This window comes from Mustela lutreola, chromosome 7, assembly GCF_030435805.1.
Source record: "Mustela lutreola isolate mMusLut2 chromosome 7, mMusLut2.pri, whole genome shotgun sequence".
NCBI classification, from domain to species: Eukaryota; Metazoa; Chordata; class Mammalia; order Carnivora; family Mustelidae; genus Mustela; species Mustela lutreola.
Window position 1 is genome coordinate 23,279,417 of NC_081296.1, and position 15,737 is coordinate 23,295,153.

Genomic DNA, 15,737 nt, shown 5'->3' on the forward strand with positions numbered 1-15,737 from the left:
CAGTATTTTCTTCCCTTGAAAGCTAACAGTCAGTGGACTAGTGCTCTGAGAACAAAAGGTCAAGTAAAACCTCATTAGTTTTGATTATTTAGGGAGAATTTCAACATAAAATAGTGAACTGGCTGAAGTGTCAATATTACTGAGCAGTCAAATGAAGGCAGAAATTCAAACCAGCCCATTAAGAATATGTCCCCAAAGAGAGCGCTTACCTGAAAAGATCTCATTCAGTCCATACAAAAGCACCCACTTGTAAACTGAATGTGCGCGTCAGCAATAAAGAGGCACAAACTACTGATCTACACATTGACTTGGATGAATAAAGGCATTATACTGAGTGAAAAGAGTCAGTCTATTGGGGGCGCCTGGGTGGTTCAGTTGTTTGAGAGGCTGAGTCTCAATTTCAGCGCACGTCATGATCTTGGAGTCCTGGGATCGAGCCCCGAGTCAGGCTCCACACTCAGCCTGGAATCGCTTGAGAGTCTTTCCCTGTCCCTCTGCCCCTACCCTCTGCTCATGCTCTCTCAATATATATAACATAAATATATAAAATCTTAAAAAAAAAAAAAAAAGAAAGAAAGAAAGAAAGAAAAGAGTCCGTCTCAAAGGGTTACAAACTATATGATTCCAACACACGACACTTTAGAAAAGACAAAACGATAGTGATAGAGAACAAATCAGTGGTTTCCAGAGCTTTCAGGTGGCAGTTAGGGGGCAAGGAATGACAAGGGATAAGATGAAGGAGGTTTTGGGGGTGGTGGATTTTATTCCTTATTTTAATTATGGTTGTAGTTACATGATCTATACATAGGGCAAAATCCACAGAACTGTAAAGAAAAAAAAGTCAATTTTACTGTCTAATAAATTTTTAAAATACTTAAAAGTATGTGCCAAGGAAGTGTTTAGAACCAATGTATACTCTTAAATAGGTGACCCCTGACCCCTGTGATCTAATTTATGCAATTAATCTGCACATTTTCTTTTCCTCTCAGAATGAAATTATACACTGCAGCCCAGCTTAAGCTAAATTAAGATATTCTAAATCCAAAGGACCTAATCTCATGAAGAAAAATCGTAATACTGCAAAGTTGAGAAGCATGCCATGTGCTACACCAGTATCCTCAGCATCAACACAAAAACACTACATAATGTCATGACAAACACTGAGGACAGAGCGGAGACTATAGAAACATTAACTGTTCTGAACTTGTGAACTACAAACTCCTCTTGTAGGCCATTAAATTATATGTATCCACCAGTGATTTTTTTTGTAAATTGTGTGTGCAAATAATAAAACATAATAAAATATATTTATCCACTAACTAAATTATGTTTTGTTTACTCTACTTATATGCTGCTCTATCAACCATTTCCTTTTTTTATTTTTAGATTTCATTTATTTATTTGACACAGAGAGAGAGCATAAGCAGGGGAAGCTGCAGGCAGATGGAGAGGGAGAAACAAGCCTCCCACTGAACGGGGAGCCCCATGTGGGACTCAACCCCAAGATCCTGGGATCATGACCCAAGCTGAAGACAGACATCTAACAACTGAGCCACCTATGTGCCCTGCTATATCAACCATTTCCTACTTCATCAAGATAAATATCTTTCTCTGATTATAGAAAAAGATGAGAAGGAAAGGAATAAAATTCTCTGATCCACACTTAACAGGATCCCTATCAGAAAATGGTGGTGGAAGGAAATGTTTGGTTTTGGTTCCTGCTGTTTAAGGGTTCTGTACTTTCATTATGCAAACCATACTGTGCAAACCTCACGTATAATAACTACTTAATAAATGAATAAAGGTGAGAAATCATTTAAAGTTACCACTGGATAGAGGAAAATTTAATTTCAGAAATTTGCAACTGGAAATGGTGCCTCAGTGGCCTCAGTGGTTAAGCATCCAACTCTTGATGTCAGCCCAGGTCTTGATCTCATCATGAGTTGAAGCCTGGCAGTGGTCTCCACACTGGGCATGGAGCCTACAAGGAAGGAGGGGAGGAAGGGAGGGAGGGGGGAAGGGAGGGAGAAAGGAGGAGGAAGGGAGGAAAGAAAGAAAGAGAGAGAGAGAGAAAGAAAATAAAGTTGCAACTGGACTAGGTAAAACCTATGAGTTTGCAGCTTACTGGCTGTAGGTATAATTCAACCCCCAAAGCTACAGAAAACACCTCATGGGAAAAACTGAAACATGACCCATTAAATGTGTCACAGATCAGATTTACAATTAGGAAAGCAGCTGGAAATGTAAAGCAGCATGAGATCTACAGAATGAACCAAACTCAAATTCACAGCAACTGCCACAGCTAGCCAATACATGAGTGAAGGAGACCCCATGGAACCCAACAAGAAAAAAGTCAAAGACCAGAGAGACCGTTTGAAAAATGGCACCACACAGGATCAGATGTGACAGTTTGATGCTTTTCTCAAAAATAGACCTTCCTCAACTGAGACAGTTCAAGTGGCAGAGAGCTGAAGCCAAATGGGCTTAAACAGTGAAAGTACAGAACCCCAAAACAGCAGGAACCAAAACCAAATAACAACAAAACAAAACAAGCCAACAACAACAACAACAAATGAAAAGCAAAACAAAAACACAAAGCCACACACACAAAAAATCCCTCAGGAAAAGTAAATCAAATCCATATGAAAATCTTTGGCCACCAAATCTGCAGGCACACTGAAGACCTCTTCAGGGCCAGGCTAAAGAAACAGCCATGGGAAGTCACACAAACAGATGTCAGCCGCTATAGATCACAAAGGAGACAAAGTCTACCCTTTGAAGCTAGGCAGGTTGAACAGCTACTAGATCAAAAATCTAAAAATCCTCAGAAAACACACAGCAAAAAAAAAAAAAAAATTGAACTGTTACACTACATCTGCAATATCTAATTTTTGATGAAAAATTATTCAAACACACACACACACACAAAGCCAGGAATGTGTGACCCATACTCGGCGGGGGGTGGGGGAAGTTGTCAATATAACTGATTCTAAACAGACCCAGATGTTGGACTTTGCAAAGGCCTCAAAACAACTTTACAAATATATTTGAAATATTAAAATAAAATAATTCAAAAAATTAAAGGGAAATATAAGGAAAATCTCAACAGAGAAATAGCAACTACAAGAAATAATATAAATCCTAGAGCTAAAAAGTACAATAACTAAAAATTTTCAATGAGCTCAACAATAGATTGGAGATGGCAGATGAACTTGAATAGGTGCCAGTAGAAATTACCCAACAAAGAGAGAAAAACGTTTGAAGAAAAATGAATAAAACCTCTGAGACAAAACTTAAAGACATTATGAAGCACCTCAGCACACACACAACTGGAATCCCAGATAAAGAACAATGAAGGCATCATTTTTTTTTTAATATTTTATTTATTTATTTGAGAGAGAGAGAGAGAGAGAGAATATGAGAGGGAAGAAGGTCAGAAGGAAAAGCAGACTCCCCACAGAGCTCGGAACCCAATGCAAGACTCAATCCCAGGACTCCGGGATCACAACCTGAGCCGAAACAGTGGCTTAACCAACTGAGCCACTCAGGTGCCCTGAAAGCAGCATTTTTAAAAAACTGAAGAAATAATGGCCCAAAACTTCCAAAATATGGCAGAAAACATAAAGATTCAAGAAGCTCACCAAAGCCCAAGAAAGATAAACAGAACTAAAATCATTTCTAGACACACTATAGTCAAACACAAAAAAAGTTGAAGTTAAAGGGAAAACTTTGAAAGCAATCAGAGAAACCTATGTGTTATGTATGAGGGAATAACAATAAATAACTGGTTAACTTCTCACCAGAAACTATGAAAGACAGAAGCCTGGAAGAACACATTCAAAGCACTGAAGGGAGTGGGAGAATTATCAGTAACAATCCTATAGCCAGCTAAACTATCCTTCAAATATGACTATAAAATAAAATATATTTCAGTAAATGAAACCTGAGATATTTGTCGCCAGCAGAGCCACACTACAGCAAATTTTAAAGGAAGTATTTTAGCCTAAAGGAAAAATGACACTGGATGGCAAGTGGGACCTATATTAAAATTTTTTTAAAGGTGAGTATGTAGAAAGATTTTAGCTATGCTTATTTTATTTATTTTAAAAGATATGACTACTAAATTAAAAATTATAAATCAATAAAGATAGGTGTATAACAGAACAGATCTAATATATAACAATAGCACTATGTAAATAAGGGATAAACAAAAATACACTATTAAAAGATTTCTATATTTCACCTGAAGTAATTCAATATTAACTGTAAGTAAATCTGGAAAAGTTTAAGATGCATACGTGATCCCCAGAGTAAAAACTAAAAATGCAAAATATAGAACTAGAAAGCCAATAGAGAAATTAAAATGAAATACTAAAAAATATCTGATTAAAATAAAGGAAGTTATAAAGGAGGGACCGAGGAACCAAAGAAAAACAGAAGACACAAACCAAATTGCAAATGAGAAGACCTCAGTGTACTCATATCAATAACTAAATGTAAGTGGACTAACACTCAATTCAAAAGACAGACATTTTTAAGATTAGGTTTAAAATCCAAGACCCAGGGATGCTTGTGTGGTTCAGTCAGTTAAATGTCTGTCTTCTGCTCAGGTCCCAGTTTCCTGGGATTGAGTCCTGCATCGGTCTCCTTGTTCAGTGGGGAGCCTGATTCTATCACTCCCTGCCACTCCCCCTGCTTGTGTGCACACTCTTTCTCTCTCTCTCTCTCTCTGACAAATAAATAAATAAAATCTAAAAGTAAATAAATAAATAGGATCCCATACCAGCTATATGCTGTCAACACAATATATGATTCAAATAATAGACATGAACAGACTAAAAGTAAAAGGCAACAAGCTACAGTACAAAAATATATTCCATACAAATCATAAGCATAAGAAAAATGATGGGTCTATATATATTAATATCAAACAAAACAGACCTCATAATAAGAAATATTACTGAAGACAACTGGGAACTTCATAATGATAAAATGACCAATATATCAGGTAGGTATAACAATCATAAATATAGATGTGACTGATAACAAAGCTTTAAAACACATAAAGTAAAAACTAACAAAACTAAAATTGTTAGAACTAGGCAAAAATAATCAGTAAGAATGTAGAAAATCTAAACAACATTATTAATTACCTTATGCCAAATGATATTTCCAGAACACTAAACCCAATACCTGCAGAATATACACATTCCTTCAAGTCTACAGGGAATGTCTACCAATACAGACCATATAATGGGCCATCAACAATTCTCAATAATTCTTAAAATATAAAAAAAATTCAAAATATTTTTAAATTGTTAAATTTATATTTATATTAATTATATTTATATAAATATAAATTTATATTCTAAATTATAATATCTATTTATATATGAAATAATTTTTATATTATAAATGCATATAAATTAACCTTATATTAATAAAAGTAATGTTTAGAATATTTAAAAATTTAAATATTAATATTTAAAATAGTAAAATAGACTACATTCTTTTACTGCAAAGGAATTAAGTTAGAAATCAAAAATAAGGGGCACCTGGGTGGCTCACTGGGTTGAGCCTCTGCCTTCAGCTCAGGTCATGATTCTGGGGTCCTGGGATCAAGGCCCACATCAGGCTCTCTGCTCAGCAGGGAGCCTGCTTCCCCCTCTCTCTGCCTGCCTCTCTGCCTACTTGTAATCTCTTTCTGTCAAATAAATAAATACAATCTTTAAAAAAAAAAAAAAAGAAATGAAAGGTAAATCAATAAGTAAAACATTTGGAATACCTGGAAATTTAAAACTCACTTTAAAACACTCATAAAAATCATAAAGTAAATTTAGAAAACATTCTGAACAAAATAATAATGAAAATTGGTTAAACTGATCAAATAGATTCCATCAAAATTTCAAACGTTTGCTCTCTGAGAAATACTGTCGTGCCAAAATGAAAATGTTTTCCAAATTTATATCTGATAAAGAACTGACACCTAGGGGCACCTGGGTGGCTCAGTGGGTTAAAGCCACTGCCTTTGGCTCAGGTCATGATCCCAGGGTCTTGGGATGAAGCCCTGCATCGCATAGAGCTCTCTGCTCAGCAGGGAGGCTGCTTTTTCCCCCTCTCTCTGCCTCTGCCTGCCTCTCTGCCTACTTGTGATCTCTGTCAAATAAATAAATAAAATCTTTAAAAAAAAAAAAAAAGAAAGAACTGACACCTATAACAATATGAAGAAACTGCAATAAGCAAAAACCCAATAAAATATGGGTCAAAATATTTAACGGACACTTAAGTATTAACTTAACACTTAAGTGTTAAGAAGATAAGTGACCATCAACAAAACACGTGAAAACATAATCAATATCATTTGCAATTAGGGAAATGCAAATTAAAACCAAAATTAAATCCTACTTCCCCCCTTGTAGAAGAGGTAAAATTAAAAAGACTCACAATATCAAGTACTGGCAAGGATGTAGAGTGGCTACAACTCTCATACTTTCCTGGTAGCAATATGTATGCAATTATTCTAACAGAAATATTTTTATTCTGTCTCTCCAAAAATAAGCTAATCCAGCAAAAGGCAGTAAAAAAAAAAAAAAAATGTTTTCATTGGCAACATATACCTGAAGCATATATTTTCATTAATTTTATACTGGTTTGGTACTTTTTAAATGAAATAAACTGTTGAGTAACTAAAAGTCAATTGCCACTTAAAAACAACAAAAAAAATCAGTTCATGGATGAAATGACGTGACCCAATAAGCAGCTTCAGAGAACTTTCCACCACGTTCGTGGAATTCATCAAAAATGAAGAAGAAACAGAAATCAAGCACCTAGTCTGGTCTACCTTAGCTTGACAATCTTTTAAGGTCTTCCTTCCACTTTGAGTTCTGGGTCAGCCTAGGGAAAAAGGAGGAGGCCACAACCAACCTCTCTACTTGAGTGTCTGGACTGACCTTGACAAGTAGTTAACTAATGGAACTACTTGCATGGGAAACTGGTCATCTCACGCGGCAGGGGCCGGGGGGTTTGACCAGGAGTGGGGAGGGAGAGAAGTGGATTTGTTCCATCCTGGACAGGTGGAACAAACACATAGTATGAACAACGTTCAACAGCACAGTCAGTCTTCTGAGCCCCGAGAAAAACACGTAACCCAGGAGAACAGCATGTCCATGGTGGTTCTCAGGGAGACTATTCTTGCTAAAATTTAGGACTTCGTAAGAACTGAAGGACAGGGCTGGGTCCGCTTGGAGTAGAGATGTTGACAGCCTTTAAAAAATTCAATAAAGTATTAAAGAAAACGACTTTAAAGAAACAGACCAGGGACGCCTGGGTGGCTCAGTTGGTTAAGCACACAGGTCATGAACCCAGCGTCCTGGGATCGAGTCCCACATCGGGCTCCTTGCTCAGCGGGGAGCCTGCTTCTCCCTCTGCCTCTGCCTGCCATTCTGTCTGCCTGTGCTTGCTCTCTCCCACTCTCTCTCTGATAAATAAATAAAATCTTTAAAAAAAAAAATCCTTAAAAAAAATAAAATTAAAAAAAAAAATAAAGAAACAGACCAATCCCCGAGGCAAAATGGTCCTAGGATCACACTCACTTCTCATCAGAGCCCCTAAAAATAAGTCCCAGTGTTTCACCCCGACCTGGTTATCATGGCCAACCTCCCCCTCCTCTGAGGTAATGTCTATAAATCTTGGCATCCCGTGTGCTTTTGCGCCACATGTCAGCTATTAGCAATGGTATTTTTCCTGACAGCTAATGGGTAGCCTTAAAGAAAAGAAATGAAGAGTGTCGTGCTTTGCAGAGTCATTTTACACTATTAGCAGCAATAAGCATTTATGAGGGACATGGCACTGCCTGGGAATCAAAAGGACACGTTTTTCACCCTATTTGCCAGTACAATGAGAAATGAGAAAATGAAATCCATACCTTGGGTTTATTTACAGGACGGCTGAATTAGTGACACTTTCTGAGCCAGAAGACTCTCTCCAAGGAACACATGTGCTGAGGGAGTCCTCCGACGCAGGCAGACATCTAGGGGGCCTCCCCACCCCATCCTCTGCCCCCTCCCCAGGGCCGAGTGTCCCTTACCTTTCCTTTTGGTCGTGTAAAATCCAACAGCGGACCCATCCCGCCACAGAATCTTTGCTTGCTCCTTCACAGAGTGAGGTAAAAAAAACATGTCTCGGTCATCCAAATTTCTCTCCAGTCTTCCAAAAATAACGACATTTAGAATGAAAAGCACAATCCTTTCCCCAAATGACTGAACCTTTGAAGGGGAAAAGAAGAAGAAGAAGAAGAAACAAAGGAAGAACAAGCAAGTGAGAGAGGAAAATCACACACGATAAATTTTGCACTTGGAATCAACCCACACATCGGGGCCAGGTGTGTGCGCCACCATCACATGATTCCCCCCGTGCTCAAGAGCCAAAATGTGACTCACAGTTTCTCACCAAGGTTTTCACAACCCTGACCTTTCACACCCATCAGCCTCCAGGAGTGAGGGGCAGGCCCAGAGGGGCCTCCCTGTTCCCCAAGGCTACCTATGTGTAATGGACATAAGTAGACAAAAAAAAGTCCACTGCAGGTCAACAAAACAGGAAGTAACCTCCAGGGGGGTCAGGCAAGACATTTCAGCAGATCCCTGGATGTGTCTAGAAATAAACCCATCCACCTTTTTTTTTAAGATTTTATTTATTTATTTGAGAGACAGAGATCACAAGTAGGCAGAGAGGCAGGCAGAGAGAAGGGGAAACAGGCTCCCTGCTGACCAGAAACCCCCATGAGGGGCTCCATCCCAGGACCCTGGGATCTTGACCTGAGCCGAAGGCAGAGGCTTAACCCACTGAACCACCCAGGCGCCCCCACCATTTTTAATAACAGCCCCAGAATTCTGGCCTTCAGAAGGTGGGCAAGGAATTGGGGGGAATTAAAAAAAAACAGAAGAAGAAGAACTAAGGGGATCAATGGCTACATCAGAAACGTGATTTTTCGATGGCTTATCACATGTTAGATTTGGAGCACATGCTACAGTCCCAATCCCAGAGAACTACCAAGAATCAAGGCCATCAAATGAAACCACTTCTTGCCCACCACAATGTCATGGCAGATGAAGAAAGTATGTGGTCAAGGCCAGGCCCACAGAGTTTTAGCATTAACAAGTCTAAATGAGGAGCGCCTGGGTGGCTCAGTGGGTTAAAGCTTCTGCCTTTGGCTCCAGTCATGATCCCAGGGTCCTGGGATTGAGCCCCACATTGGGCTCTCTGCTCAGCAGGGAGTCTGCTTCCTCTTCAGTCTCTCTCTGCCTGCCTCTCTGCCTGCTTGTGATCTTTATCTGTCAAATAAATAAATAAATAATCTTAAAAAAAAAAGTCAAAATGACTTCATGGTCCTGTCTGTTAAGATTTTCTGCATTTGGGGGCACCTGGATGGCTCAGTAGGTTAAAGCCTCTGCCTTCAGCTCAGGTCATGGTCCCAGGGTCCTGGGATCAAACCCCTGCATTGGGCTCTCTGCTCAGCAGGGAGCCTGCTTCCCTTCCTCTCTCTCTGCCTGCCTCTCTGCCTACTTGTGATCTCTACTTGTGTTTATGTTGTCAAACAAATAAATAAAATCTTTAAAAAAAATTTTTTTCTGCATTTGGAGAGCACCCGGGTGGCAAATACATAGCAAAAACAGAGATCTCAGCTTCTGCACCCACAGCAGACATAACTAATCAATCCCACTATATGTGGCTCAGCTTGGATAAGGTCACAGAGTCCTACATGCACTCCTCTGGACAACCACAAGCCAGCACTAAATGTGATTCTTGACATGAACCCAATCAGCTATTGATCAAGGGACAGCATCGTTTTATTAGATTTTCCTCTGGCAAGACATGTGTGACCGGACAATATTTTACTCTGACAAGACTATGTGACAGCCTACGTGTGGGGGTATTTGTCCCCCATCCTATGCAGCACCATGGGATCAGCAATGCCATTGAATGGGCCGTGACCCCCACCCAGAAGCTAGCATTCAAGTCTCCCACCCGCTGGGGAGGTCCTGATTTATAGGTAAGGAAACAAAAATCCAAGGAGGGTAAGTGATCACATTTATTGATTTCCCTGTCTCATTCCAAAGAGGACTTAGGACCCCTAGACAAGGGCTCTGTCCGAGGCATCAGGCTCAAAACAACAGACCAGGGCCTTCCAGGTCCCAGGCTGGTCCCAACCCCTGGTTGCCACCAGCATCTTCATCCATTACAACTAAGGCTTTGGAAAAGGGAACATTAATATAAATATCTACACTTTGTTTTATATTGAATACTTATTCCTCACATTTTTATCATTATCATCATCATTTGTGACCATGACTTCTCAGCCTAGCTTTGCTGGGAGATCTTTAGCAATGCCCAACTTTCTGAGCCTCCATTTCTCCCACTGATCAAGGGAAAAGATTGTCTGAGGCATCCTTAAAACACTTGTTTTGGGGAAGGATGGGTTAAAAAAAAAAAAATTTGTTTTCAAATGCTCCAATAACAAAAAATAAGGCAGCTTGCTGTCCCCCCTTACAAATAGCACGAAGGGTTCAATGCCAATAAATCTATTAATTGGTCCAGAATGTAAAATAGTTCACCTTCCTCTGGAGCCAAATCTTAAATGAGGAAAAGCTTTGTGAAAACCACACCAGCTTAGCTCTAAGAAGCTGCCGCAATTTTGTATCTCAGACAAGAGCAGCCAAACCCAGTTCAGACTTTGAAGAATCACTAGCTGGTCACAAAACCTGAGTGGGGTGATGTGTGAGGTTATATTCTTCAACTTATAAAACCAAAAAGTTCAGAGAAAAGCCAGAAGAGAAAAGCAGATTGCATCTGGCAGAAGGGAAATATCCAATCAAAAACTGGCAGGAGAAAAAGGAGAAAAGAAAATGCATTGAATTTATCCAATTTCATTATGGGGGGCGGGGGGAGAAATGTGTGTGAATCTGACTTAGAAACATTTCTGGAAACACAAAGCCGAGATCCAGTTCTAATCCCTCAATTAGGACCACTAATTATGTTAACAGAAAGAACATTAAGCATTTTTTTTTTGTAATTTATGAAGAATAGTTGGCTAAGAAACAAAATATAATTGAAAGGGAAAAAAAAAGTCAAGACCCCAAAATCTTGGGGGATGGTTGGGGTATGTCGATCTTTACAACACGGTTCATTAAGAGCAGGTAACATCCAAGTTTCTTCTGTTCACAACATAGGCCACATTTTTTCAGAAAATGTGGGGTTTCCCTCATCTAAACACAGAGGAATTGAAACATGGAACAAGTGAATACTCTTGTTCTGAAAAAAAATAAAATAAATAAAATAAAATATTAAAGAATTATTTAAAGAGCACGTTAGACTTCTCCTGGCATTCAAAACACCCAACCAATAAATATCTCTGGCAGAAGGGTCCGGAACAGCAAGACAAATAGGCCAGGCCTCCCCACTGGGTACCTCACATTCACTGGCTGAACCTCAAGCCATAGTTAAATCTGCTGGCGTCGGGGTGGGGAGGGGGAAACTTTTCAAAACAGTATCTACCGAGTCAATTAAAACCAGACCTGAAAATATCCTGCTGTTTGCAACAATACGGATGTAACTAGAGGGCATTATACAAAGTGAAGTAAGTCAGACAAAGACAAATCCTGCGTGATCTCACGTGCACATGAAATCTTAACAAAGCCCAACTCATCCCAACAGAGAATAGAATGGTGGTTACCACGGGCTGTGGGTAGGAGAAAAGAGATGTCGGTCAAAAGGTACAAACTTCCAATTATAAGATGAATAAGTTCTGGGAATCTAATATACAGCAGGGTAATTATAGCTAATAATACTGTATTATATTAAAGTTGCTAAGACAGTAGATCTTAAATGTTCTCATCACACACACAAAAAAATGGTAATTATGTAATACAAAGCTGGTATCAGCCAACACCACGGTGTCCATCATTTGGCAATATGTAAGTACACCAGATCAACACCTCCTGTGCCTCAAATTCACACAATGTTTATGTCAGATATATCTCGGTAAAGCTGGGGAGGGGGAACAGGCATGCAAAAGACAACCCACAGACGGGAAAACAATATTTGCCAATCAAAAAAGGCAATGTGTGAAATAAGGACTCGCATCCAGAATATATGAAAAATGTTTGTAACTCAATGGTCAGACGTCAAGTAACCCAATTAAAAAGTGGGCCAAGGATTTCAATAGATATTTTCCCAAAGGGGATGTATGAATGGCCAATAAGTACATGAAAAAATGCGTCACAGCTTTGGCCATCAGAGCAATGTGGCTTAAGACCACAGTGAGATACCACTTCCCACCCAGTCGGATGGAGAGCATACAAAAACAGACAATAAACAAGTGCCAGGATGGACATGGAGAGATGGAAGCCATCAGAGGTTACCAATGGGACTATTCGTGGTACACCTGCTGTGGAAAATAGTTAGTGGCTCCTCAACAAGTTATATAGAGAATTACCACGTGACCAGCAACTCCGCTCCTGGGTATATACCCAAGAGAATTGAAAATACATGTGCTCCCAAAAACTTGTACACAAATGTTCATGGTGCCATTATTCGTAATGGCCAAAAGGTAGAAACAACACGTGTCCATCAACATATATACAGATAAGCACACATGCTCGAGTCATGCAGTGGGAAATGATCCAGCCATAGAAAGGAATGCGGCTCTAACACACACTACAGTGTGGGTGAATGTCGAAGACATTATGATCAGTGAGAGAAGCTAGACACAAAAGGCTACATATTATATGATTCTAGGGCTGGAAATGTCCAGGAAAAACAAATTCACACAGGCAGACTCCTTGCCAGGGGCTGGGCAAAGAGAGAAATGAGGGGTGACTGCTGATGGGTAAGGGGTTTCTTTTGGGGATGATGAAAACATTCTAGAATTCAAGAGTGGTGACTGGGGCACAACTCTGTGCAAATACTGAAAATCACTGAAAGGGTGAAATTTATAGGACATGAATTGTATCTCAATAAAGTTGTTGTTTGAGGGAAAATAAAACTGAATTTGGTTGTTGTTTTTTTTTATTCATTCAAGCGAGGAGGAAAAAACTGTATTATCAAATCCTTCTCTAAACCAGACCCAGAAGAATACTGGTCATTCATTCAGTATTTGTAGGTCCCAATAAGGGAGGTCAAGTGGAATTCCATACCACTACAGACAGATCCACCATTTTAAGACTGCCAAGAAGCACCTATGGAATTAAGATAAATATGTCAATCAAATGAAAATGGGCAGACATGAGGCAAATAGTCTAAATTCTACACTAGCTACTACCTTTATCATCAAATCTGCAGTGGAGCAGACGTCACAGGGACTCTGAGGAGCTGCTGTGGCACCTGCCCTCACCCCTACCATCCTAGGTCTTGGCTTTACAACTGCTCCATAAAGCCACAGCCCATCCAAGACCTTCAGGCCTGACATCACAGAGACTGGAGTTTGTGTCCAACCCAATCACTCACTAGCTGTGTGGTTCAGCCTCAATTTCTTCATCTGCAAAACAGTACCTTGAGGATTCTAAAATTAGATAATCCCTGTAAAGAGTCTGAGGACATAGGCGAGTACCTAACACAATGTCTGACTCAGAGTGAGTACCAAAAAAATAATACTTGGACACAATAAGCAAAAATTTTCCTACACACTAGAGAGATGAAGGGGATTTAGTTTTAAAATGAAGACACAAGAGGCCACTCAGGAAGGTAAGAGAGATCTGCCAATAGCCAGATGTCTGCAGCATACAGCCTTTTATTACTATTTTCCTTACTGGCAGGGCATTCTAGATTGACTTGCATCCCCTGGAAAGATGTTCCAAGACCTAATATCCAGTACTTGGGGATGTGACTTATTTAGAAATAGTCTCTACAGATGATGAAGTGATGATGAGGTCATGGGGGGGTCCTAATCCAAAATGACTGTTTATATAGAAAGGGGGGATCTGGACAGAGGGAGACCCACACTGAGGGAAGATGATGTGAAGACACGGGGAGAAGGCCATCTCCAGGCCAAGGAACTCCTGAGGCCACCAGCAGCCAGGACATAGGCCTGGAACAGAGTCTCCCTCATGGCCCTCAGAAGGAACCCTGATTTCAGGCATAGTCTCAGAGGCTGGGAGACAACACCTTTCTGTTGTTTCAGCGCTGCCCCCCCACACCGCGCCCCACCCCATCTGTGAAACTTTGTTTCTTGCAGCCCTGGAAGATGAGTCCACAGAGGCCAAGTGCTTTCGATCATTAACATGATAATCAACACACTGACTTTAAAACCTGTTTCGCAATATCTGTTCCAGTCTACACCACCTCACCTTCAAGAGACCTTCTCTGGCAGGATCAGAGGTCCGTAGGACGTCTTCGGTGGGCCACCAGGACTCCTTTATGTACACAGCCACCACTAGGGAGAAAACCAAAAGAAAATGAAGAGGAGCGCAGAGCCAGCCAGCCAAGGCCACCGCGGGGCAGGTTCAACGGAGTGCAGCCGCTGTCAAGGTGCAAAGTACGTGTGGGCAAAGAAGGTGATGTTTCTAGAGCTTAGTTCTCTGAGAGCACTGACCAGGACCAAGTGGCCACTCTCACCCAAAGAGGACTTCACTGAGGTCTTCACAGATGGCCTGCTGCCGCCTCCAAAACTAAGTGCATCTCCGGATGAGACTGGGCAAAAAGTGCTACACACCAACACGGAAAAATTCAACGGAAAAGAGGGATGCCTGGGGGGCTCAGTCGTTAAGCGTGAGTCTGTCTTTGGCTTGGGTCATGGTCCCAGGGTCCTGGGATTAAGCCCCCCCATCAGGCTCCTTGCTCAGTGGGAATCTTGCTTCTCCCTCTCCCCCTACCCCCACTTGTGTTCCTGCCCTCGCTTGTCTATCAAATAAACAAAATCTTTTTTAAAAATTGATGGAAAAGAATCACATTTTCTTTTCAAAGTCCAGTTACATGCCACAACTCAGAACTCCCCATGCAGTCAAATCCAACATTATCAAAGGGCATTGAGCACAGAATCTTCTAATTTTTTTTTAAGATTTTATTTATTTGATTGAGAGAAAGCATGAGCAGGGGGAGGGGCAGAGGGAGAGCGAGAAGCAGACTCCCCTGCTGAGCAGGGAGCCTGACACAGGGCTCGATCCCACGACCCTGAAATCATGAGAGGAGCTGAAGGCAGACTCTTAAGCAACTGAGCCACCCAGGTGCCCCATGAGCACAAAATCTTACCGCTCTCTGCACTAGGCCTGGCACTGTCTTCTTTTCCATGATTTTTTTCCCTTTTCACAGTGAAACTGCCGCCTGTGTTTTTCTGAGGAGGACACTGGCACGCTGAGCAGCAAAAGTAGCTTGAAGGCAGCCAGCAAGGGGGGCCTGAGGTGGGTCCACCCCCAAGCCATGGACTGCAAGTGCAGTGCTCTCTCGCAGAGGCCAGAAATGAGTGAGGGGTTAGGAAATGGTGTGAACCATGCAGGGGTTGGGGGTGACTTTGAATAAGGAGGCTCTCCTGCAGAAGGAAGAGAGATACCTTCTCCCCCCACTTCTGCCCCATCCCAGTCTAGACAGCCCCTGAAGCTTCTGGATTCTGCCCATTCCATGTTTGGGCATCAGTCCTGCTATGGTAGAGATGACCTTGGAAAAACCGCAACCACACAAAGCCCCAGGCTCCTCATCAGTGTTGCCCAAACTGATCACCCGAGATGGCTGACAAGTTCCGATGAAGATGG

The 15,737-nt window shown here is 40.9% G+C and overlaps 1 protein-coding gene across 5 annotated transcripts in view; it reads right to left on the reverse strand.

Annotated features, from left to right (window-relative positions):
- Positions 1-15,737, reverse strand: part of LOC131835674 (protein FAM169B-like) — an 87,360-nt gene that overhangs the window by 25,310 nt on the left and 46,313 nt on the right. For all 5 annotated transcript variants that reach the window (XM_059180117.1, XM_059180113.1, XM_059180114.1 and 2 more), the window contains exons 4-5: positions 14,340-14,425; positions 8,087-8,264 (exon numbers count right to left, since the gene is read on the reverse strand). In XM_059180117.1, the coding sequence (XP_059036100.1) occupies positions 8,087-8,264; positions 14,340-14,425 (264 nt within the window). The remainder of the gene's footprint in view (positions 1-8,086; positions 8,265-14,339; positions 14,426-15,737) is intronic.